The sequence below is a fragment of the Ptychodera flava genome, chromosome 8 (genome assembly GCF_041260155.1).
Source record: "Ptychodera flava strain L36383 chromosome 8, AS_Pfla_20210202, whole genome shotgun sequence".
Taxonomy (NCBI): Eukaryota; Metazoa; Hemichordata; class Enteropneusta; family Ptychoderidae; genus Ptychodera; species Ptychodera flava.
Genome location: NC_091935.1, coordinates 14,574,011 through 14,601,488, shown reverse-complemented (window position 1 = coordinate 14,601,488; position 27,478 = coordinate 14,574,011). Strand labels below are relative to the sequence as shown.

The 27,478-nt window shown below is 36.1% G+C and overlaps 1 protein-coding gene across 1 annotated transcript in view; it reads left to right on the top strand.

Annotated features, from left to right (window-relative positions):
* Nucleotides 1–27,478, top strand: part of LOC139139530 (multiple PDZ domain protein-like) — a 149,318-nt gene that overhangs the window by 111,820 nt on the left and 10,020 nt on the right. The window contains exons 25-33 of the mRNA XM_070708443.1: nucleotides 12,833–12,917; nucleotides 14,500–14,611; nucleotides 15,362–15,523; nucleotides 17,742–17,909; nucleotides 19,429–19,515; nucleotides 20,164–20,710; nucleotides 23,393–23,586; nucleotides 26,212–26,295; nucleotides 27,067–27,260. Of these exons, the coding sequence (XP_070564544.1) occupies nucleotides 12,833–12,917; nucleotides 14,500–14,611; nucleotides 15,362–15,523; nucleotides 17,742–17,909; nucleotides 19,429–19,515; nucleotides 20,164–20,710; nucleotides 23,393–23,586; nucleotides 26,212–26,295; nucleotides 27,067–27,260 (1,633 nt within the window). The remainder of the gene's footprint in view (nucleotides 1–12,832; nucleotides 12,918–14,499; nucleotides 14,612–15,361; nucleotides 15,524–17,741; nucleotides 17,910–19,428; nucleotides 19,516–20,163; nucleotides 20,711–23,392; nucleotides 23,587–26,211; nucleotides 26,296–27,066; nucleotides 27,261–27,478) is intronic.

Here is a 27,478-nt window from a genome sequence, read left to right as displayed (position 1 = left end):
CACCAACAGCAACTTCCATGGTGTGCCCTCTCCACCCTGGTTGCTCATTACCATATCTGCCCACTTGTGACAAAAATTGGATTGTTCCAAGTTATGAATAGCCACAGGAGTGGTCAGGGAAATCAGACAAGTTAAAGTAAAATACTTTTATGGAAGATATACAAAAAACTAACTGTACGTGAAATTCAGAGTTTGTTGCACTAGTATAGGGATTAACTTTGAAATTTCAAATGACACATCTGAATTTCATATTGTCTGCAATCAAATATTCGGTTGTCACCTGTATACACAGTCATCAATGGCAACGGCAGCCATTTTTAATTGCAAACATTGGCAAATCTAATGCCATTTGAGACTGTAATTATAAAAGCCATGATTCCAAAAGCCTACTATTTCTGTTGCTTTTTAGAGGGAATGTTTTCATATTTTTTGACACAGGAATGAGCGAAATTTTAGACTTTAATTTTCTGGGCACCTAGATTAGCTTAACAAGATCATAATTGACATGCAGTGTAGTGGTACTCTCAAAGGCTTGATGACACTTGTCCGAGTGCTGATACCCATCAGACAGATCATGTTCTGAGTAGGCAGTGGGCGACTGGCGTGCCATTAGCAGAGTTGTGCACGTCTCCCAGCAGTTAGGTAACACAGTCACGGTGGAAATTCACCATCTAGGAGTCGGTGCAAGGGGAGATATGCTGAGCGCGAAAAGCTTGAGCTGAAAGGAAAAATCACAAAGAGGGACTGTTGGCTGGCTTTTACGTTTTGATAGTGGCAGTCAAGATGTAACTAAACACGGACGGCTTTTAATGATTGTATTCATCACCTCAGCATCATGCTTCTTGAAGGTGAGAGTGATGTCTTTTTATTGACATTTGTAAAAACAGCCACGGACAGTGACATTCAATTCACACATGACATCATCCAGTGGCATGATAGATTGTCATGTTCACTAGTGACTCGTTTATGTGTGATTAGTCAAACGTACTTGTATTATTGTGACAACCATGAGCAAGGCCAAGTTCAATAGCCTCCAGTGATTTATTTTCTAGGCCAATTTTCAATAGCTCCAAGTGATTTGAAACAAATTTCATAAAACATTTATCAAACTAATTAATTTTACTTTAATGTTATGGTAATCTCTGCTTTCTGAGATAAATAGATTGAGTAACTGTCTCATATTAAAAGTGATTTTTCATGTAAAGGCATGTAGCCCTGTAATTTTAACATGTAAAGTTAACAATTTGTTTGTAAGCAGCATATTCCCCATAATTTAGATAGTTCAGAAGTGATATGCTTTGAAACAACAATTAGAATGTGTCCTTCATGATGTAGATGCAAAGGTTTTACCCACCAATTTGCTCCCTACGGTATTTTTAAACTTTTCTTGAAATATGTGAAGTGCTGAGAAATAAGAATCAAATACAGATGGAGTCCATACAATCTTTGTGTGACAGTTTTATCTAATTTTAATATTTATAATTACAGAGCAAGCAAATAGTCCATCTATCCTGTAGGCTAATATTGCTTATGTTACATTCCTCCTGCAAAATAATTTCTATCATGCCATATTTTTATTTTTCCATTTCCAATTGGACTTGTTCATTTTCATACTCCTTGCAAAAGTCAATTCTAACAATACGTCCTTTCTTCCATTCACATACTTGTCAAAATGTATTTGATTATTCTAAATCTAATTTCAGCTCTGCTGTACTCCTTACCGATCAATTCAAAAGTTTGTTTCTAGGGAACTCGGTTCTTGTAGTTGGTATTCAAGTCAGGGCGCCCCATCAAACATCAGTCACAATCCCGCAGTAGGCACTGCGGTTTATTTGTACATTAAATAGAGCTGGTCTTGTACCTCCAGGAGACTATTGGATAAAGCTGGTGGAATTTCAGTCAATACAAGAAGGCATAATCAATATTTGATGAATTTGGTGTGATTTATTGTTGAGGACAGCTGCAGATATGTAATCGTAGCGATCTAATAATTCTAATCTGTATTACTCCATCTAAGTAGAAGAACTTACAAACCATCTTTTTGTTCGTGCTCGGTGATAGAGGAAAAAAGTGAACACTATTGGAGAGATTGCCCCATGGGTATGAAATCTAAAGGATTTGTAAACAGTGAAGCGTTAATGGAAAATTTTATATCAGTGGGTATGAAACGATGAATTATGCATTCAAACATATCTATACTGCTTGGGTATGTAGTGATTGAAAATGCCGATACAACAGGGAGTGATGGACATGAACTCTAGCATTTTGATCAATTTTTGATTTGTTGAATTCTCGTAAAATTATCCGAGGAACTCGTGCATTCACTCATCAAAAATGATTTTGTTTAGATGTTCACTTTCAGCATGAAAACCTTTCACTGCACGTCATTACTTCTGGGAAGTGAACATTATATGCTGGTTAAAGAAAGGCAGAGACAGAACGAAAACACAAGCATGAATTTGTGTAGACAAGCCAATATCATTTATAAAGTGAGGGGATATGTCTGAAATGTTTTCCTGCAGGGGCCCACTACTCTCAAAGCATTAAACACTGACTGGTAACATCCCAGTTGTCAAGGGTACAAAGCCCATTCCTGGGGACAGCAGATGTATGTGACATTGAGCTTATAGAAGACCAACCATGCACCTTTATTTTCCATTGTCAGTTGAAATTCTTTGAGAGATATCAAATACAGTAGATTAAAGTAAAAAACCCTGAAGATATCTCGTATCAAGATGTATGTTACATTCTTTTTGAAGGATTGTAATCAATAATGATTTTGACAGGTACCGGAAATTGAAAAAAATGAAAGCAAGCTCAATTTTTGTATCCATGTGTAATTTTGATGTACAGTTACACTTGCCAACTCATCAAGTGTTGCAAAGATCTGTAGATTCACTTGGTAAATTATACTCAGATATTTTGGTGTAATATTTCCTGTACATTCATGAATTTTGTCATGCCTTTGGGATAGATATGTACACACTAGACAGTCATCATAGTGTGTCAAGATATACAGTGTTGGTTTATTAACATTTAAGAAAGTTTACACAAGTGTGCAGTTGTTTAATTAATTCATGGAAATATGCTGAAATGAGGATTGTATTCAGATATGTAATCGTTGCGATCTAATAATTCTAATCTGTATTACTCCATCTAAGTAGTAGAACTTTACAAACCATCTTTTTGTTCGTGCTCGGTGATAGAGGAAAAAAGTGAACACTATTGGAGAGATTGCCCCATGGGTATGAAATCTAAAGCATTTGTAAACAGTGAAGCGTTAATGGAAAATTTTGTATCAGTGGGTATGAAACGATAAATTATGCATTCAAACATATCTATACTGCCTGAGTTTTGAAGTGATTGAAAATGCCGATACAACAGGGAGTGGTGGACATGAACTCTAGCATTTTGATCAATTTTTGATTTGTTGAATTCTCGTAAAATTATCCGAGGAACTCGTGCATTCACTCATCAAAAATTATTTTGTTTAGATGTTCACTTTCAGCATGAAAACCTTTCACTGCACGTCATTACTTCTGGGAAGTGAACATTATATGCTGGTTAAAGAAAGGCAGAGACAGAACGAAAACACAAGCATGAATTTGTGTAGACAAGCCAATATCATGTTTACAGTGAGAAGATATCTGAATTTTTTGCTGCAGGGGCTCACTACTCTCAAAGCATTAAACACTGACTGGTAACATCCAAGTTGTCAAGGGTACAAAGCCCATTCCTGGGGACAGCAGATGGATGTGACATTGAGCTTATAGAAGACCAACCATGCACCTTTATTTTCCATTGTCAGTTAAAATTCTTGCAGAGATATCAAATACCCTAGATTAAAGTAAAAAACCCTGAAGATATCTCGTATCAAGATGTATGTTACATTCTGTTTGAAGGATTGTAATCGATAATGATTTTGACAGGTACCGGAAATTGAAAAAAATGAAAGCAAGCTCAATTTTTGTAGTCATGTGTAATTTTGTCATGTGTAATTTTGATGTACAGTTACACTTGCCAACCCATGATCTGTAGATTAACATGGTAAATTATACTCTGATATTTTGGTGTAATATTTCCTGTACATTCAAGAATTTTGTCATGCCTTTTGGATAGATCTGTACACAGTGGACAGTCATCGTAGTGTGTCAAGATATACAGTGTTGGTTTACTAACATTTTAGGAAAGTTAACACAAATGTGCAGTCGTTTCATGGAGATATGCTGAAATTAGTTGTGTTGCATCATTGCAATCTGTACTTTCATTCTGTTTTGAAAAAAATGACACAATGATATTTTCACAAAAAGTGATTCTTTTTGTGAAGTGTTGAAAATTTTTATGACCAAATATGGAGAAACTTTAATAGACAAGATATGATGATCTGAAGTGCAGGAGTTAACATTGATAAGCTGAGCTGGCCTGAAAGTACATTAGGAGGTATCCCTAACTCAGAGAAAGAAAGATCTGGATTAGGAAAAACATAAATTGAAGTAATGTATCATGTCCTACGCCAAAAAAAACCAAACAAACCTAAGCATTTCTAGAGCTGTATGTGTAGAATTTTCCTGGAAACTGACGGGGATCAGAAATTCCTCTTAAACTCCTGCCGTGAATCATCATGTACCCTTTTGAAAAGTTTGTGTAGGAGTAGTGTATATCTCCATCACTGGAAATTCATCTATGTTTCTTCAAAAGTGACTTGGCATACATTGTCTGAGATAGATGTTTAATGGCGGCATTATGGATTCAATTTACAATTTTGTTGATACAACTAGACTTACAGAATATCAAGGGTTTCTCCATGCATTTATCATTCTGTAATGACCCTTGAGCCTTCCTTTGAGTCTGTTGTATGTGCTGTATAATGTCATTAGGGACTGATAAAAAATGTTCTTAAAGTTTCTCTCAAAATGCACAAATTCTGTCACCTGGACATGTCTATTTAACCATTGACCTTTATCCAATTTGAATATTGCAAAACTAGCCAATGTACATGTATTATTACTTTGGTATGTTGTGCCTTCGTAATGTCATTCCCCGGGTGTCATTCTCAATGTCCAACTTTGATATGATCCAATGCAAGTTTCCATGCTAGGAAAAGGTGCTATCATACTGTAGTTATTTTGATGTTTTCATGCTTTATCTTTTCATTGGCCAGTCCAACTTCTTCCATGCCATTTTGCTGTTTGAAGGATTTTTCTATCAGAGAGTCCAAATATATTTTCATACCTTGATTTTATACACACATGTTGTTCATATTTTTGGCCGATATTGAAATCTTTGGTAAGCTTGCCATAGGTTGTCTACATAAAAATTAGAAGTAAACAGTTAGCTTGAGTTCGTATGAAAAGAGGATACAGAATGCAGAAAAAATACTGAAGAATAACACTTCAAGTTGATTAATGCAGCTTGGTCGTATGGTGTTTCTAACGATGATGTATTTGGACCAGTATTGTAGATATGATGGTTATAGGCAGGTTACGTTTGAACTGACATCAAATGATAGTAGCATCATCTTACATTAGTCCCCACGGCGATTGACATGATTTTAATCACAAAACGATAATTGACTGTCTCTTCATGTCATCTTGATATTTTTTCACGTCAGTTAATTGTAAGATTAAATTGTTTTCCTTCATAATCTGCCTGTAATGGTTTGTCATTCAGCTGGCAATTTGCAACTTTCTCATCAGGGTAATGTACCCTGGTGGCATTATCAAATCTCTGTGTTGAAATTGCATGGCACTCCCATCTATCTGTTGCTAATTTTTTTTTATGACAACCACCACCCAGTAATTATCTGGTTTGAAACTGTACACCATCTAATCTATCATATTTTGATTACTTTATACTGAAGGTAGAGTCTGTATCTGTTGTCGTATTATAACTTCAGTTTAACATACTTATACCTTGCTTTGATGATGGGTTTTATTCATCGATGTAAACATGTTTTGCACCTTTTACTAATTTTGTCACACTCATAATGGTATTTGTGTGTGTAATCGAAATTATTTTAAAACTTAAAAAATCTAATGAAAAAGAAAATTTGTAACAAGTAAAGAAATGGAAAAGCTTCAACTTGAACTTAAGTATTAAGGTCCTGAAAAACATACGTACTAACATAGGAAATGGTATATTTTCGGAATAACAGGGCTTGTTGTCCAAATTTCATTCTCTTTAATTTGCAGTGTAGCACAATTACATGTAACATATTCATTAACTCTTTACAGCTTTTGATAAAGTAGACTTCTTTGCCTCAAATAATTTCTGAGTGTGGTGTTATTTTGCAGTTTGTCATCTTTGTCTTCAGTAAAATATTGTTATTTTATCAATCATTCTTTAATCATCTCACTAACTGATGGCACTGTTGCAAGAGTGAATGAATTAATGAATAAATGAGGAAAAAAAATAACTGCAGTTTTTAATTTCAAGAATAAGGGAATAAGGGAATCATAGAACAACTATGTTTTCCAAACACTTACATGGTAGAGTACATAATGGACAATCAAAGTCAATTATCCCCATTTTGCAAAAAAAAAGTTAATGAAATTCATAGCAGTTCAATCACGATATCAAAATAACTTCAAGGAAAGTATTTTACAATGATAAATGGGAGGGAGAGAGTTATTTGGAGTTGACTGAGTGGTTTGAAGCCCACTTAGCTGAGCTGTCATCATTTATAAGGTTTAATAGAGAGACTTTGGACGAGTGTATTATCCATGGTATATTTAAGTGTGTCGCTGTATTGTACCAAGAACATAATCAAATGTGCATCACGTAGTCGTGGGCAATTATACACTGATGGCTGCTGTCATGCATCGGTAATCTCAGTGTGCAGTTCTGTTAGGATTTCTGCTTCATCAAGTTGAAGGGTCAGTGTGGCTGAGTTGGCAGGTCTCTCTCTCACACTCGTGTTGTTGTCACTGTCTCTGATGGATCTTGAAGTCCAGGAGCTGTGTTAGGACAGAGGAGGACTGTGGAGGAATCTGACAGGCATATATCCAGGCCCTGTCTTTCTGCTTGCCGGATCTGTGCGGATATTACCTGTGATCGTCCGGTGCATTTGAGGATGCTAGAATCTCACACAGAATCTTGAAAGGCTTTGACAGTGCTGGGCTTTGTTTAGGTTTTCGGATTCCATGAGCTGCATGAGTTTGCCACTGTCGTCGTCTCCCTCAATGTGATGGACTGGATGAGTTGGTCTGAACTTGCAGAAAACATATCGTCTATGGCTTCATAACCACTCTGCTTGCCAGCATGCCAGATGAAACAGAGCTTTTCATAAATGGTAAAACAAAAGAACTTTTCCTAAATATTTCCTCTTCTGTTAAAGATAAGAATTCAACTGCATCCATGTGAATTTTTTTAATGGGATTTTTCTTTCCAGGCACAGATAGCACACAATACTTCAGAAGCCGTTGGTATGCATGTTTCAAGATTGCTTCCTTGAAAAGAATTTCTTATCCATATGTACAGCGTTTGATAATCTAGCTTTAAGTTAATTAACTTGTACTCTTCACATATTTCATATATCTCAAACTGAATTAGCTTTTTACAGCTGCATGGAAAAATACTTTCTTTCATTCTATCTTTCCTGAAATCTAATTAGATTGTGGCTCTCAAAAAAAAAGCATGCTTCTGATTGTACATGTTTGCCTTAGCTTTTCTCATTAAAGTTCTGATAGTTTCCATGGCAACTGGATTTTGTCCTCTGATGGCAGTATTGATTGGTCAGGTTGTTTTATTGATTTTCCTTCCCTTCAGTGCCCGACAGGAGAGATGATTTGATGTTTTCGTGAAGATGTTTGATCATCAGGGGAAAAAATGACCGATGTAATGATATTGTAAGTCCTGAATAATTATTGCTTGTGGGTTAGAAAAGCCCCGATGTGGAAGTGTCCTTCACCACATGCAGAGGGCTTAAAGACCTTAATCCTCCGAGTAAAGTTATTTTTTTCTTTCATGGAAATGATGAGGCAATCTCGTGACCAGCGGGATTGAAGAGCACTTTGCAATGTTTGTGCTTCCCTGTTGGTAGCTTCTTTGGGGACTACTGTGTCAAAACACATCTTTTTCTTGTGGGATAAATTTTTTAAAGAGGCCGTGCGATGCAGTAGGTCATGATATAGCAGTGCATGCAGGTCTGACACTTGACTGTACTATGTACGGTGTATCAGGTTTAGCTGATTAATATGTACAGGCTAGAGAAGTGAGGCTTGTTGAGGAAAATGTAGATAATTTTGTCCAGTATCGATCAAAGTATAAAATGTTTTGTATTCTACATTGATGACCTTACAGCTGCATTCCTCTGCATACTGCAATTAAGACAGTGCCATTACTTCTGCACGGCATATTGAATCAGTTTGTGTGAAATACAACAGCTTTTACGCTCATCAGCTTTGTGGACCTTACACTGAAAGGGATGCCGGATCGTTCAATGTTATATGCATTACTTTTCCGGGAGAATGGAAAAGGCCCGGGTGACTGTGTCATAGATTGTGATTGACGTTGTGATGAGAATCGGCAAGACACGTGAAATGAACTGCCAGGCATCCGAGTCAGCACTTTTTGAAAGCTGACACTGATGTAATCTGGTTCAGCCAATCCCTGTGCATTGTATCGTGGTTTTAAACCCCCCTCAGGGGACTGCGTGTTTCCAGTGGAGTGTTTACAGTGGAAATGAGCAAATGTGAATCTAATGGTAATTATACAAAGTGAGACTGGAGGCTTATTTGCCGGTGTCGTGTTCTGTCATAATCCCGCTGAAGAAATAAAACGTTTAAAGGTCCAAAATATATATTCATCATGTTTGCCCATGATTTTCATCAATCTGGCATGTGTTCTGAATCAGATATATGCATGTCTAATGAATTGCATGTGTTCAAAGATCAGTGTATGAACACAATGTACTGTAAAAGAAGTCTTTTTCGCCAGCATTCTTTTTTAGCTAATTTAGCTAAGTGTTTAAATTCGCTAATTTAAAATGCCAGTAATTTAAAATTTTCCCCATATTCACTATGGTGAAAATGTCTTTTCAGCTAAATCAAAAACCCATTGATTGCAATCAAAATCCAAATCGCTAAAAAAGCATGCAGCTATTAAATTCAAGGTGTTTTACAGCATGTACTAGTACCGTAATATGTACATGTATTTCTGCATATGTGCATGTACATAAATGTATGTATATATTTGTATGTATCACATATATAATATATTTATATAATGTATACATATATGTGTATGTATCACATATATTTAATGTATACATATATGTGTATGTATCACATATATTTAATGTATACATATATGTGTATGTATCACATATAAAATATATTTATATAATGTATATATATATATGTGTGTATGTATCACATATATATAATATATTTATATCCTTTTGTGTATGCATACTTTTACATTTCACTTGAGAGTCATTACTTTCTATATTATTAACAGTGACTGCACATTTTACTTTCAGCTTTGAATAATGGCTGTACAGTTCCTACTCATAAAATGACAACTTTTAAAACCTGGGCAACAGGAGTAGCTGCTTTTAATATTTGGTGCTCTTTTCAAAGTTGCAGTGGACATCAATGGTTCAAGGAATACAGGATAAACTATCCTAAAGTATTTGTTTTTTCTCTTCACACAACACTGACATGTAATTATAGATAAAATCAATTTCCTCTGCAAACATATTGCTTTGGTTTCTGTGTTCGAAAGAAAACCTGACCTCATGACAGGACAAAGAATTTGAGACTGCTGAGAAACAGCTGAAGCAAGTTTGGTTGCCTTGGTAATATGATATGTCAAGTATTTCATACATGCTCTGTACGCAGACTTGTATGATTGGGGTCAGATGGCCTGGGGTTACTATGTCAGTTCTTGATCTGTTCTGTGATTCTCAATATTCCCAGATCTATGTGTCTCTGGGTACAAGCAGGGATAAAACATTATAAGGACAGGAGAGGGGATCGTTTGAAAGGATGGCTAAAGGTGAAAAGCATTTTTCAAGTGCATCTTAATTTATTTTTATACCCTTGTGAACTTAGTTCCGGTGTGACATGCACTCATTCATGTTGAATGGAAGACGAGTTGTGATTTTGCTCAGATAAAATGACATATTTCTAACCGATCTACAATTTATTACTGAACAAGGTGTTTCATATAAAGGACATATCTGTCGTTGGCATTCACATTTTGTCAAATCAGTTTGCATATCAAAACCACATAGGCAATGTTACAGAGTATGAATATTAGCATCGTAACAGAGTGTTTCAATTTTAAGGTGGAGTTGATCAATAATGGAGTGTATCTTTGTTGCAGTCTCCCCTGATATCTTGTTTTCAATAGAATTACCCACGTGTTCAATCAACTTTTTGTGTTCATATCTCAAAGCACACATTATAAATAATTTTGCCATTTCCTTTGCTTCTTCTACTGTATACATCACCGCATTTACTTGAAAAATTTAAATCTTTTTGCAAAATTGCATGATAAAGTTGCAATATGATTCAGGATTCTACCCATTAAAGACAGTACATCACAATCTGAAAGGTGAAATAAAAGAGCAATAGGAAAAAAGACATGGTCAGTGATTCACATTTGAAATGTACTGTAGCTTTATTTTCTTTTACTGATGATACAAAACCTATCTTTAACTGTTTGCACTCATGCAAGAAAATCAGTCAAGTGTGATCTATTGGTTACAAGCCTCGGTGTGTTGTAGATCAATATTTTATCAGAAGTGAATTTGAAATGCATGATAAAGTTTTTGGAATTACATACATGCCAGAATGTTCCTTCAATTTGCATTCTTGCTGTGGTTGATTGTAGAAAACAAGCCACTTTCACCTCATCCCTCCCATTCCTTCTGTGAAACAAAGCAGAAATTGTCAACTCCCCCTGCCTTCTAGATTCCTGGGGTAGTAATTGTGACCTTTATAAAGTTGAGAAAATCACCCTCTCCACAATATTTGAGATCAGATGGAAAAAAGTTATTGTGAATGCGTGTAGCTCAATCCCTTCAATATCTTCGTACAGCTCCACACTTAACTGTTGCAGTTTTGATTTGGATCTGTGACAGCTGTCACCGGACTCATAGGGGCAGCCATTGTAGCTATGTGTGCATATTGCTGTTTGTAAGTGATTTCTTGGCTTGGAAAGTGGCAAACTTTTTACACATCACCAGGCTTGGGAATGGGCAGGTGTGAAATGTAATAGCTCATGAGAAAATTTGGGCCAGCAGGGAGCATGATTTGGTTGTTCTAAGGATTCTTCCAATGGGAAGGGAGAAAGCTAGAAGTGGTAAAGATATGGCTACAGTGGGCATAGGGGCATACAGTGAGAAGGATTTTAGTGTGGAGATTTAGTGTGGGGAATAGGGCGAGGGGAAAAATAATTGATGGCAGGGGAAAATTGTGATATTCTAGGTGGAGAGCAGACATGAAGACCAAGTATTTCCCACTCAAAATTTGAATTTTGTTCAAAATACAAAATAGATGGCTTATGTAAAAATCCTCTGATTACAATTTTTCAAAATCAGCTGGTTGGCTGCGTATTAGCTTTCACACAGCTGCATTAGCCTTACTATCATCAGTGGTATGTAGACCAGACATCTTCAGGAAAGCCTTGTACAAAGTCTGAACTGACATACGGCAGCTTGCACTCTCAGCTCTTCAGTTGCAGTTCAGTGATTGGAGATTTTGCAGCGAGCATGTATCCCCTCTGGCTGGTTATTATTAGCCAACCTTTGTAAGATATGAACTGCGTAAGCGTGCATGGATCCCCTTACACAACCCTGCAGAATGTTTTCTTGCCTGCAGTGTTCTATAGCTGCGTTCCTCCGAGATTCCTGCATAGTGCACTACTACTATCTAGTATAGTGGACCAATTGCCTACGTTTATACATGGCTATCACCAGACTTGTATTAGTATCTATTCAGAAGCAAAATATAGCCCTTCGGCGTTGCCTTTTCCGCCTCTCAAAATGACCAATATAACAAAGTGTCATGTTGTGAAGAAGGGAAATTTCGATAAAAGTATTTAAGAGTAAAGTGGTATACTTTGCAGAAATATTAAGTGTAGAACTGTTACGTATTAATACTTTAAAATGCGGTCCTATAGTCTCTTGGCAAACTGCTTTATAACTTTGTCAGAATCAAAAACGTTTATTTTCTTTATTTTCTTTTTATCATTCATGAAAACTGCCAATAATCAGATCTCATTTTATTTCATTTATCATTTGTCTTATTTTGTTTAATGAATTTTCTCATGTAAAGTTTCTCACACAGATTAACAATAGAAAAGCAATATCTGTACATTCTCATGTGATTTATAATGAAAAAACTCGAGAAAGCACTTCACAAGATGTGCAAGACAGCAAAATTGATAAATTCTGAGCTGAATTTATTACCTGTCAGCAGATATCATTATGATATAAGTTATCACTACACACAACTATGAGGGTTCTGTAGCGTATATCACTACAAATTCCATTTATTGAACCGTAAACTTCAGAATGTCAGGCCGTACTCAAAGGCCCAGTCTGCTATTAAAATACCGGAAGTATCTGTGACAGAACAAGGTCACAACAAGCATGCTGAGAATCAAAACTAATATAAGCACTGAATAAAAACACAGTTGGTATGAATAGAGGGAATGTGTGAAATGATAGTAACATTTGCCATGAATCTTAGTGTATAATATGTTAATTTAGATGTACAATTTAATTTAATAAATAATATCATATACCCGACAGACTGATGGTTATCAACTTTATATAGAGTTTTCACAAATGTTTGTGTTCTCCCGTTCTTGTCAATTGCAGAAAAAATTTCAAACAAGTATGGTGACATACCGGGAGAACTGTTCCTTATAGAGCTTGAGAAAAATGAATACGGCCTTGGACTGAGGTGAGTGTCCTGCAGCTGACTTTACTCGTGTAGACCTTGGTTGTGTTGATTTAGTGTTTTTACAGTGAGCCTCTTGAGAGAATAAAAGGACAATAAAAAAAAATGACCTAACATATTGCCAATAACAAACATGGTGATAACAACTTGTCCTCTCAAAGCGTTCTGAAGAAACTATAAAATGCGTTTAACTGGGAAATTATTTCTGTCTAACAAACAATAATTGTGCCTAAATTGCTGCGAGTTTAGTTTGTACATCAATCTGTAACTTCTATTTATTGGAAATCCTTATACACAGAAAGAACATGTTAGCAACCTTACTTCACTTCAAACTTTGACGAATATGACAATTAATGTTCCATAAAATTTTAGGAAAGAATTTATTGGTTCAATTTTGTAACGATTGACAAATAAATTCAAAATTTGCCAACACATTCTAATATATAGAAGTCTTGGATCTTTGCAAACAAAATGGAATACCAGCACTAGGCTTGAAAAATGTGATACTTTATAGTACACCGTGAAAAAGACAGTTTTATTGTACAGCATTTAGCTATGACGTCAAACGTCTTATCCTTATACCTTATGACGTCATTTGTGGTAATTGATCTTCTGTTGAGGCAAAGTTAACATACATACTGTGTGCGGTGATCTATAGATCTCACAGTGATCAGTGTATAGACATTGTGAGTTCAATGATCACAGGGCATGGCATGCGGCACAGAATGTCTTGTGAAAGATGAAGTGATCTTGCAAGGACAAATATTTACAATGAGCAGAGTGAATAAATTACGTGTGATTACGCTCACGCAAACTGTCTATTGGTATTGATGTCATCTGCTGACATGTCTGCTTGTGTCTCATGTCACGCTGTATGAATGATAAAAGCCCACTTTGTTTCAACTGAAAAGTTCATGGAAAAACTTTCCTAAAACTAATGTTTTTTCAACATTGTATCATAATTTGTCCAGCCTCATCATCATGAAAGATAATTTTGGAAAGAAGAGGTTGGTTTGATAGCCACCATGAAAATCTCAGTGCTATTTGGATATATTGTAGATGACATGTCCTTGTTACTATTCCGTACATATACATGTAGTTTGATATAGAATACACTTTACATCCACAAACTTTACATCAACATGTCTTGTTGTAATCTGATATGACAGATGTTAATGCGCTTGTCTCTGAAAGGTTTCACATACACAGGCACTAGAGTGTTCAGTGTATGGTAGCGTCAAAGTTAACTGGCCTTTTTTGCATGTACCACATTCGACGTTCCGAGTGCCTGTGGCTTCATGTAGATTTGCATACAAAAACACAACAGGAAACTTTTTCAAAAACATGTCTCCAGGGAATATTTGAAACTAGGTGACCATTGACACAGTCATAACATATATCTTAAACTGTCAATTACATGCATGGAAATACATGCAGCTAACTTTAGAGAAATTAATCAAAATAGATTTATTCAACCGTGATGATGAAATTTGATAGAATTGTGGGTATTTGTTGGGTTTGCAATTTTATTTAATTTCATTATAATGTAACCAATGTTCACTACTTTTGCTTGATTTCTGCACAGTTTGGCAGGGAACAAAGACAGGAACAAAGCCAGTGTTTTCATCGTTGGGATCAGACCTGACGGGGCTGCTGCCCAGGATGGTAGAATCAAAGTAGGAGATGAAATTCTTGAGGTATTAAAATCACAACTTCTCTATTAAGTTGCACATGGCAAGTCTTTTTGTCTCAACTTTTATACAGACAACATTGTCATACAACAGGAATGAGCAAATTAAGTGATCCTTGGTCTGGGAACCATAGCGGAATGTTCTGTCTGGGCTAGTTGATTTGCCAATCTGGTAGTCCAGTAGAGCCAGCTCATACTAATGGTGGTAGATGATACCTGTTTGTAGGACTACCAAATTTTTGAGGATCACTGAGTGTACATCAATCATTGTCCCTGGATTAAACACTAAATAGGTTTGTTCCATCCCAGAGAGAAATGTAGAAATTTGTATCAATTCTACCATGCAGAGTTACCATGGTGTAATCAAAGCAGATGTGTGTTACAAATTTGGGGGGAGGGGGTTTGAATTCACTTCTCAGTGAAGGTAATTTTCCCAGAAGGCAAATCAATACCATGAACCTTTGGTAAAAATTGAATTTTAATCAAAAGATGCTAGTTTACTTAGTAAAACCTGATTGTTAGGGACACTTTTCCATTAACCCTTTGAACCTTGACCTATGAACTATAACATCATGCAAACTATGACATCATGTGAGGACTAACCCCAAACAGGGTTCAAAGGCTACAGAATGTCTTGTCGTATACAGCTCTGCAGATTTATACATTTTGCAAAAGTTTTGTCAGTTACTGTTTATGATGTCTCTTGACCTCTAACGCATTTGTCATTCATGATTTCTGATTTTTTTTTCCTTTGAAGATAAATGGTACAGTATTATACGGTAGGAGTCACCAGAATGCCTCTGCTATTATCAAAGGAATACAGGGTAACATAGTCAAACTAGTCATCATCAGAAATGAAGATAATATAGATCAGTTGGCAGTGGCTCCTGTACATTTCTACCCAACACTCAAATCAAAGGTAATGTACTCATGCTATGACAACTTCATAGAATCAATACACAACATAGCTGAGGGTTATTGTCTGCTGTACTAGTCATATGTTTGTAGAATTTTTTTTCTGGAGAATTAAATTATCCCCATCTTTTTTGTAACACCTTTGAATGAACTGTTCTATGCTTTTAGAACAATAAAAAGGTATGGTATGTACATGTGTTGAAGCGAAAGAAAGTGGAGCCTATATTTCAGCAAAAAAGTTGGTTTAGAAACAGATGTTCTGTGTTGAAACCTTAAGCTGGCACCTTAGTAGAAGTTCTATACTTTATACTGGCATGTGTTGTTGTGTCAAAGTCAAAAACCATAATATGTTGGAAAAAATTGCTAAGAAGTTTTTCTTGCTATCAGACAGGAATTTCAGTATTTGCTTGTGTATCAGTAAAATTTTTTACTCAACTTTGATTGGCTTGCGTGGATACAATCTTTGCAACACAAGACTGTAGCTGTGATATATGGCAGGAATTTTGTGTTCAAATTGTTCTGCGTTATAACATGCCAGTTGTGATTTAGGTTTTTCTCTCATACCGTCAGTAGATTAAATTATTTCTGATCTACCGGTACATGTGATCATGTTTACCAAAGCTAAGATGAGATACATGCATACTTGGCTTTCTGAAAATGTAAAACCTGCAGGGGTTGTCTCATATAGTCTCATTGGGAAATATGATATAATAAAAAACACTGTTATTGCGACAACCTTACATCACCAACTGCAGGACATCAAACCAAAACCTGTCGCTGTATCCTGTGGAATGTGAATTTTAGACATGCCTTTTATCACTTGACCAAAAGTATTAAAAAAATATTGTCATGGAAAAAAAAATGAATAGACAAACAGAATATGGAGGAAAATAGTTTAATGGATATGTTTTAACCCATGTGTTGTCTGAAGTATGCAATCTTATCAGTGAGAAAAATGTCATATACAACCATACCATACCACCCAGCAAGTATTTTATCTGCTTTTTAACAGCCACTGTTCATTCAAGCTCAAATGTTTAACCAATGCGTACATTAAATGTCATGTTACCAAGAATAGTCTTTTCTTCTTCCATCCACTGATAGCATTATTATTTGTGATGTCACATTGAGTTCACATCAGATTTCTTTGATTCTTTATTTTTAACACTTCATTGTTGTTACTGTAAATAGGCAAGCTGCATTATGCTACTGGCAATGAAAACGGAAACATCAAACTAACCTCTTGTAAATTACAACAATCTTACTCTGTCGCCGTCTAACCTTGCAATAAAGCCCAACAGCGATACTTGTATTACTATTTTTGCCAGGCTTTGTGGCCACCTCTGCTGCCTGCATTGCAGTGCGTAACTTGTAAAATGACTATAAACAATATGTTACATGTAACATTTCTACTCTGGTAATCCATACTGTGGTCAAATCATTTTGTACGGCCTTCATTACTTGGTTCATAACTTGACTTCTTTTATTTCAGTTAAAGACACAGTGTACTTTAAAGAATAATATTTAAAACCTTAAAAAGTTCAACATTTCATGCCAAAGAGCACAATTAAGTTAAAGGGGCAGGTTGTTTATCAGATATCTGAAAGTAAATCGACCATCTTGATAACAATTTTAATAGAAAACAAAGGGCCAACACTATGTAAATACCCAATGTCAACAAGAACTAATGGCAGAACCATGGATTGAGGACTGCCCCTTTAACAGGCATATTGCTCATGAGATTAAATCGAAAGCAAATTGTTTCAACTGATTTAAAATTCAATGAAATATAAAGGTTTGCAAGGTGTTAATTAGATAGATAAACACATATTCCAAGAATGGTAAGTGTGACACATGAATATGCCCCTTTAAACTTTACACAATTTACCCATACTTGGTTTGAACTGGTTGAGTACTAGTATATCATAGGAGGAAGGGTAGGTGTGCACAAAGCTTAACTCATCAGAGTAGGAAGTCATGGTTTCCTCAAAAGTAGGTTGTTACATTGTTTCTTTATTGCTGTTAGTTGTTACATTGTTTCCATTGTACATTCACTGGTTGTTACATTGTTTCCATCGTACATCCACTTGTTGTTACATTGTTTCCATTGTACATTCACTGGTTGTTACACTGTTTCCTGCACTGTGCATTCATTGGTTGTTACATACATGAATAACCAGCCTATAGTAAAAAAATAGTTTTCTTCTCTTAATTCTCATCAGAGTGAAATACAAGCAGAAGAGAGGTCCAGACTCTCACCTCACAGCACTCCTAAAAGGGGCATTGCAAACCTTGATAACAATATAGCAAACCAGTATGGCTCTCCAAGCCATGGACGAAGGATAGATTTTTCACAGTTTCCAAATGTACAAACAATCACTCTTCAAAAGGTAAGCATCTTAATCATTTTTAGGAAAATTGTCATGGAGACTGAGAGACTCGAAGGGCATTAGGAGCAGCTAATCAGCCGATTTGGCAAAATTCTAATCAGTGATGTACTTAAACATGTAATGGTAAAGGTATGTGAGAACCGATGTGAAAAGGAGAGTGGAACCTGTGCATAACTGATTCCTTCCATTGTTATTTGAAAATTTCCTATTCTACTCAATGTTTCCTTCTCTCTCAATTCACCACCAGAAACTCCCACTACCTTTCGAGCCTTCTCACAGGCAAATCTCATGCACTAGCTGAAACAGTATACACTTCCTTACGCCCACTAGGCTATTTTCCAAGCTGCCCACTTAGGAAAAGAATACAATTTTCCCACATACTGATAATATAAATTGCACACCCACCTTCTCTCCACTCACTCTCACACCTGCAAAAAAACTGCTCAGAATCACATTTTTATGAACAGCTTTGTTGGCTATTTAACTGTGAATGTTTTATGGTCAGTGTATAGTGCCGATAGGACCACTGTAGCATAAAAGCAGCCTCAATCTTGGGCTGGTTCACTTTTCTGGTCTGGAATGAGAAAAGTGAGATAATGTTATCAGAAATCTCATAAAAAGTGATTAAGGAAAAGTGAGGAATTTAATAGTTCAAGACGTGAGGGCAGGTTCCTTGAAGATTTTGAAATCATTGGCATTCTTTTCTTATTGGATAATACAGACAAGGACATTGTACTGAATGTTATTCACATTTCTTTTGGAATCTCACAAATTGGTATATCCCCCTCTGTGGATGAGAATGGTTGTTGTTGTTGTTGTTGTTGTTGTTGTTGTTGTTGTTGTTGTTAATATAGAAAGTCTTAGTTCAGAACAGATAATATTTGCCAATGTTTATCATGGAAATATAGTAGCTGACATTTGAATTAGAGGAAAATCCGTGACATGTCATTGTTTGTATGTCTCAAAGTAGGAACTTGAAGTATTAAAGCTATTGCAGTTGTAGAGTACCTCTTGCAATGTGGAGACAACTGACATACCAAAGACCACAAATAGGAGTTGTAGGAAGCATTTTATTATACTATATTGTGATATAGACTGACTGCCAAATGCCAGAATGATGAAGATTATGGATAAACTTGTTCATCCCTACCTTGAAAATGTATAAATTCTATAACCCCATAAAAAATAGTATCAAACCATCAGGGGATAGTGATGGGGTGTGGAGCCCCTGATCTTGCATTTTTGCAATACTTAATAGCATTTGATCAAACTAATTTTGTTACTTCACCAGGCCAAATCTATTAAAATTTTCAGTGTTATTTTTGTATAATTCTGAATAAACAAGCAGTGTTGTCACATTTTGAAGACAAAAATATAATTATATCAAATTTGATTTCCTTCCAAATTGCATGATATATGTATGTATTTGTGATAATTTATTTTCAATGACAAATCTTTGACACTGAATAAAAATGAGTCTATATAAAGAATGGTGATAATGATTGCATTGACTTTGCAGGGTGCTGGAAGTCTAGGTCTTGCAATACAGGCCAGAGAATCAGGAATATTTGTCAAGGATGTTACAGTTGGTGGAGCAGCATTTCAGGTAAAACACATCATTCATGAGCCAGCTTGGTGCTCAAGCTCTTCGAGTAAACAAATTTTTCAGCCCTATTTTTGTGAAAGTTGAAAAAAGAATTTTTACAGAGTAAACTTGTGGATGGTCACCAATTTTAATTTCTAATATTGGTTAATTTAAGGTAATATGATTCTCTGGCACCAAAATTTGCAATGTGACACCTTAATTTTGTTCGTGACTTTGAAAGGATTGTTGAATTTTTTTGAAAAGATATGAAATAAAGATTAGGTCTTTGATAACACAAAATTATGCAATATCATATTTTCATGAAAAAGGAGCAAATATAGATGGATTTTGTGATTATTACAGTGAATTCACAAGGTTTTAACAGAAGGACAGTATTTTATATTTGATTACACACTTTACAATTAGTGACTTTTTTGTCACAATTTCGCAAAAAAATTGTCCAATATCTCTTAGAAGCAAAGTTAGAACAGCTGTGGTCAACTGTATCTGAAGGTCTGTATCTTCTGTTCCATGAATTTACAAGGGTTTTGCTTCGTCAGTGGAAATAATTTAGGGTGAAGCAGCTATTTTGCAAAACAATTGTGTTGCTTCTGGTGCAGAAAACCTTGATCCAGATGAGGCAAATGTTTTGTTTCTCTTTAACAACAGGATGGACGAGTAAAGATCGGTGACCAACTGCTTGCAGTGGACAACCAACCCCTGGTAGACCTCTCCCAAGAAAAAGCAATAAGCATTCTGAAGAACACATCAGACTCCGTACAACTGACAATCAGTGGTCAAGGTGAGATCCCGTCGGAAGATGTGGGAGAGCAGACACCTGTCAATCAAAGGTCACCTCAACTGACACCTGTCAATCAATCACCCATTGAGAAGGTGGCTCCTCAGCAGTTCACTGGATCGGCATCACTAACATCCACGACAGTCACCATGACAACAAGTTCTACTTCTAACACCTCTAAATCAACCATAGTTACCGAAACCAGCGGCAGCTTGCATCCATCTTCTCCTCCCGCAACCAGTAAGCCTGGAAGTACCCAGGATACTCAACACTCACCTACTAAACATCCGGTATCTTCACCATCGCCACCGCTACCACTATCATCAACATTACCATCTTCCACCACTACCACTACTACTATTACTACCGCTATTACTACTACTAGTACTACTACTACTATTACTACTAACTCCACAAGTAAGAATTGACTTTTTTAACACATTCAAATCAAGTTGAAGCCGTAGGTTTTAGTTATTTGAAGATCAACTCTTGTCACAAGCGAAGATCATAGCCTGGGTAAAGTGGTATTTGTTTGTTTTAGAGAATCAATTTCTCCACTGGGAAAAGAAGAGATAGAAGGGGTCAGAAGAGCATACAACAAGAGGCAAACATAAATTTGAGGTGAACTTCTTTTCACATACAATTGAGAATAGACCGTTATCTTTTCTGAGTGAAGAGGAAGAATTTGGATCACAAAGTCAGCAAATTTAAGCATTGTTCACCAGGCTCTCATTTTCCAAATTTTGAATTAAGCAATGTATGCAGGTGGTATATATAAAGAAAAAACTGTTTACAAAAATATTTTTCTTCTGAAAAAGATGGACAGCAGATAGAGAAATCTAGATATGGTAGTGGGATAGATAGATAAATAGGTCGATAGAGGTGTAAAAAAACAAACATACATATAGATAGATGATGGTGACAGATAGATGGACATATACATTACCAGGTTAGTCCAGAAAGATGGATGTACTGGTGATGTGGATAAAGAAACAGTCCATTACACTCATAAACATCTGGAGACACAGATGCACACACATATTTCAAAATGAATACATGTCATGTGGATATCATACAGTTTACTAATCAATCACTGCAATCACTCCACATCTAAAATCAACCAAACCTTGGTGTTGTCTTACGTGTTTCAAACACTTATCACAGCATTGTGTCAAAATCACTAAAAACATAATTCATAAAAAATATAACTAGCCATCCAAACACTGGTTGTAATTGATTCATACACTGTGTATATGCTCATGCTTATGGATGTTATGTCTTTGTCCCTGGCATGTGTTCTAACATTAACAGTCCACATAGAGAGGTTCCATCATCAGAGAGTTAGCTATGAGTGTGTCATGGACAATAACTTTCTGTGCAGTCAGTGAGCTCCATTAACCCTTGTCTCTCCACATCAGGAAACTGACACTTGAAATGCTGACATTTTACACCGAGGAAATGAACTGTCGTGCTTGCCATGTCAGTTCCAGAAAAACCTCATCTTGAAATATCAGGTTCATTGTACTTTAGAAGTGAAGGGCGGCAAACAGCTTTCCTCAAAGGCTCTGAGTGCCAGTCAGTGCTGGCTTTTGATAGTTTTTCAGTATTTGTTTAATATTTCAAACAAGCTGCAATTAACTTGATCGTCAGTCTGTGGTTGATTTGTCAATGATGGTTGACAACAGTTCAGATGCAGTATGTGTGTGGCTAGCAGTCCAGTTGTATGAATTCAATGCGTACAGGCAATGGTCAGTGGTTCACAAATACACAGACGGGAAGGGTGACTAAAATCCTAAAGCAATCAGAAAAGGTGATAGAAATTTATACAGCTATGATGAAAATCATGAGCTTTGCATAAAGGAAATGTACGTCCATAAATAATGAGTCATCCTCAGCAAGATTGTCAGCTTCATTATTTATCACATTGATCATATTTGAGCTCACAGATTTGTGACAAAGGAGAGTGCCCACTCAGTGTGACCAATGTAAAATCTCACATTTATAGCCAGCCACGACAAGCATCTGTAATTTATGAGAAATATTGAATTTCATGGGATTTTTATGCATAATTGCTCTTTGGAGACAAAGACGTAGTACTCTGTTGATAGTTTGTTCGTGTTCGCTGAACATCTCATTTTGACCAGTTCAGAGTTCTTGCTTGACCTGCAACACAAACGTAATGCCACCTAGGTAGGTGATAAAAATTAATGTGCATGCCTCCAAAGTTTCCAAGACTGTAAGCCTAACACTCGTAGTCTTGGTAGAAATTTAGATGATTTCTTGTTGAATGAAGAAGGTACGTGACCCAGGTGTAAATATTTCTAGACAGGCTGAAAAACAGGGAAAATATAGAGTCTGACTTAGTGTGACCCGTTTGAATTACTGATCTCTTAACCCTTTGAGCGCCAAAGTCAATTTTTGCTGCCTGTATAAAATGTACCCCAGTCAAATTTTTTCCAGATTTTGCCAAAATTTTGATAAAAAACTGGAGCCAATGAAATGTGATGGCCATTTGGTCCAAAATTATCACAAAGTTTACAGAAAAATTAATAAAAATTGATAAAATGTTGCACTAAAATTTTGGAGGGAAAAAATTACAGCACTCAAAGGGTTAAACTTTTTTCATTGAGTTGCTACCTATTCTGAAATTGTCCCTTATCTTACCCACAAGGCATTGCAACTCTTGCAGGTTTTATGGCTCCCTTTATTCCCTGCATTGATCATTTTTCCTACATTATTTCATCTCAATTTGAGACTCATGTACTACTGGCTCTATTTTATGGCTGTCTCAAACTACTAAATAGTGAGAAAGATTGTTGTGTGTTTGTCAATATGTACCATGGGTGACATAATGTTCTCAATAACTGGACCCTCAGGACAGATAATCCATGTCAAGTTTTTGTGAAAAAGTTGATATTTAGAACCAGCAAATTACGTCCTGAGCACAGAACTTTAATGTTTGCAAACAGAATTTAAACTGCATCATCATATGTGATTAAAGATTCCGGTGTAAACATTTGATCATTTCCGTTTAAAATGAAGAAGTCAGAATCAGTAATAAGCAGTGAGAAATAAAGTTCTTCTTGTTACCATCCACAGTCAAATCTGTAATTGATCCGATCAAAGCAGCATCCAGTCAACCGCAAGAGTTGGAGGTACCGCACCGGTCACCAAGCCCTCCACAAGACCCAAAGACGTGTAGCATCACTCCGGGCAAGGAATGCCGCATTGTTATACCAAAGGGGAAGACTGGACTGGGGCTCAGTATTGTGGGAGGTGCAGATACACTACTGGTAAGATGAACTGTACATGCATTGCTCTGATAATATCAAGTTTATTATGGTACAGTCCCAGTACGACCTATTCAATTTACGTCATGGTACTTTTCATAATCTTCATCAATACTTTTACCAGCTACTTGTTTGTATTATAAGGAATTTTGTGTTCATTTAGGAAAACTATTTTACTAGGCAAGAGGTCTGTAGTCAGCAATCCTTTGAAAAGCAACAAGAACCTGTTTTCAAAAACTTTAATTTTGCTAAAAGAGTATCAAAAACTAAAAACATTTATTTTAGGATCAGTATGTTGTACATATATGTTGTCTTCCCAGCTGGTGATAGATATGTGACGAAAGTAAAACATGTTGAAGAAATTTCAAGTTTAACTTGAAAATATTGTGTAAATTTTATCCTGTCATAGCTGTAGTTGGCTATGTTTAGCTTGCTTCAAGCAAATGCTGCCTTTCTGTTTTGTAACGCTGACATGTATCATCTTGAAGCCCTGACCTCATCGGAGCAGTCGTAAAGTTTTATTGATATGTATTGTATTTGACCTGATCAGGTTAATGAGGAGATCATAATCTTGGGATATGACCACACTGCATGCTATAATGGATTTTGAAAGTCACAAGTTCAATGACGTTCATGATGTTAATATCATCCATAGTTTTCATAGGTTTGTTAATAAGCAGTAAGGAAAGCTGTCAAGTGTTATGATAGAGATCCATTCAGGGAATATACAATATCTTAGTCTAAGTTCACTGAAACCACACACTGGTGTGCATGCAAAGTCTACTGTATCTGTACATTTATGAGAGCCATAGGGTATCTAGACTTCCTGACTAACACCTGTCTAATGAAGGTCGTTAAAACTAGAATTCTCTGTTATGTAGACAACCATAAATGAACAAACAGATTATATTATTACCATCGATATATTGTTTCAGTAGACATTCGTAGCCAGGTTTTGTCAGCAAGTTAGAGTCCGAATTTACAGGGAGGTTTGAAAGCTATACAATTGATAGTGACTAATGCATTGCCTTTAGTGTAGAGGTTTCTATGGATATTTGACAGCAGCTTTCCGGTAGGAGGGAAAGGCAATCAGAAAAAACCTGTCCATCCGTGTGATGTAAATGTCAAGACAAGGAAAGGAAACTGGAATTTCCGTGTTCGTTGGTATCCCTGGGAATACAAGGCATGATGAGGTGAAGGCAGGGCATGTAAAGGGTCTCCTTTGGGTGGAATAACATGTATGCCGGACTGTGCTAGCAAATTTTAAAATGTATGTTGGAAATAAGAGATAAAGTCTAAAGTGAACCATTCAGGGACTTAGAAAATTGTTTGGTTTGGACAGATGTTTGGTTTATAGAGATCCTTTTAACATAGAGTTCTGTTGGAATGGGACTTGGAAAAGGGTTCAGTTTAGACAGGTTTCACTGTTCAGTTTAGACTACTTTGGTGTGGAGGAGAAAATATATATGGCAATTATGGCAGCCATGGTTTTTCTTCAAAATACACAGTCGAATAGTTTTTAAAATGTTGCGATTCATACAAAAAGTTGAAATTGTACTTCTTTTCACACAAATTTTCAGGTCTGATCTCTGGAAAAACGTTTGGCTTTGATATGAGTTGTCTGCATAATTATGTATAATTTGCATAATTTATATTGTATGGATTGTTATGTTGTCACTCATGTCAGAATACATGACAAAATGTAAAAAATCCAAGTCGATCATACTGGGAACACATTTGTCCAGTCATGTGTATTTGAAAGTAATCTTCCATGACTGTGTTTTCATCCAAATGGAAAAATCCTTGACCCAGCAATATCTGAGTGTTGGATCTAAAAAGGAGCAAGTCTTTTCATGAATATAGTTGAATTGATACACACAAATTTAGATAATATCGACATCGACCAAAGGAAGAGCCTTAATGCTTGTCTCAGTTAGATAGATAGACTCCCTAATAGCTTTTGAATGATGTCTTTGGTTAGATTGTAAATCACATTTCTTTTTCTGAAGACCTAAGTCTCAGAAAGGTCAACTGTATTGAATTCTCTATAGTGCTTGTGCAAGCCACCCCCAGGTGTCTGACACACCGGCTATCAGTGTCTCCTACTGACGCAGTATGAACAGACGTGGAGATTTTGTTGGTTGTTTTTGGGTAGAAAAACCTGTCTGCAAATGTTTTTAACTAATATACCACATCACTAGGAAGTGACCTGTGCCATGGACATGAAGATTTTATGGGTCATTTTTTTTTAAACTGAAAAACCAGTTTACAAATGTTTTTAGCCAATTTAATATATCACATCGCTAGAAAGTGACCAGTGCAGTGGACCTGAAGATTGTATGGATCATTTTTTCAGTGAAAAACTTGTCTATAAATGTTTTTGGCCAATTTAATATATCACATCACTAAAATTGACCAATGGAGTGAAATTATGTTTTGTTTAAAATTATGAAATATTACAACATGTTGACCACTGTGTGGTAAATGAATTGACACGTACATGCACTGGCAGGCATGAGTTTTATTGGTCACATGACATTGCAGAATTTTAGCTTGATGTTGTAATACAAATTGAAACTTTTGTAAATATTCAACAGCCATTTTGATTTGCTTGATGTGTTCCAACAGGGTGCTATTATAGTACATGAAGTGTATGAAGATGGTGCTGCTGCCAGGGATGGTAGACTCTGGGCAGGTGACCAGATCTTGGAGGTAAGGTTACCAGAATTTCACCCTTTGCCCCCACTCCCAAGTTTGATACAGTCCTATTGGCTTCTGTGGCAGAGTGGGACTAGCGGGTCATTTAAAATTCTTTCATTTTCATTCTTGCATAGTACACTATACTCATATACATTGATTTTCAACTTGGATTTTTAGAAAAATTATGATCATCTGGAAAGACTTGCTCTAAAGAGAAAAACAATGTGTCGCATAAATGGCATTAGAACTAGCAATAAACTTCATTTGCAGTTTGACAACATAGAAATTAGGCTGTAGAATATGTGTTTCTAATGGATTAAACAAAACATGAAACCATTAGGGTTAGAGTTATTCCATTGTCTACTCTATTGTAGTTAAGTTGCTTTTCAGATTATCTATAGGTCAGCAAATATCAATAAGTTGAAAAAACTTAAAATTGAAAATTAGCATAGTCTTGGAAAACATGAATCTCTTATATATAGTAGGTTCAAGGAAGGTGGCATTTCGGCTATCAGAAGGTTTAACTTTACCAATGCTGCAACATAGATCTGAATTTACTGTTCTCATTCCTCTCCATGCATGTGTACATACATGTATATCTTAATGAATCCCGCTTTGAAACTTATAACATCCATTCTCCAGTGTACAAATCCATCTGTTGAACAGTTAAAATGCAAATTCAATCATACTTCTGGAGCTTATTCTATACCTTGAGAGAGAAAAGGAAATGAATTCAGAAGATTGCATTCTATAGTAAAAAATAATATCCCATCTTATACACAGGTGAGTGGTGAAGATTTGAGGGAAGCAACTCACGACAAAGCCATCTCTGTACTGAGACAGACTCCAGCTGAAGTTGAACTGATAGTGTTTAGGGATGATGTACAGTATAGGGAAGAAGAAATCTATGATGTCATCACCGTTGAGTTGATGAAGAAACCAGGAAAAGGTCTTGGACTCAGTATTGTTGGCAGGAGGTAGGAACGAGGGCATTATAGTTGGCTTGAGAATCATACTCAGAATTAATCACAAAAAGTCTTGTAGAGTCAGCTTCAGGATCATAATCACAATCAGTTCCAAACTCATAAAAGTGACTGATATATTTACCAGCTGGTGTCAAAATCTCTGTCAAATATTGAATGTTCACTTTGTAAATACTGTCCACATTTCAATAGTCTTGATCATAAATTTTAGA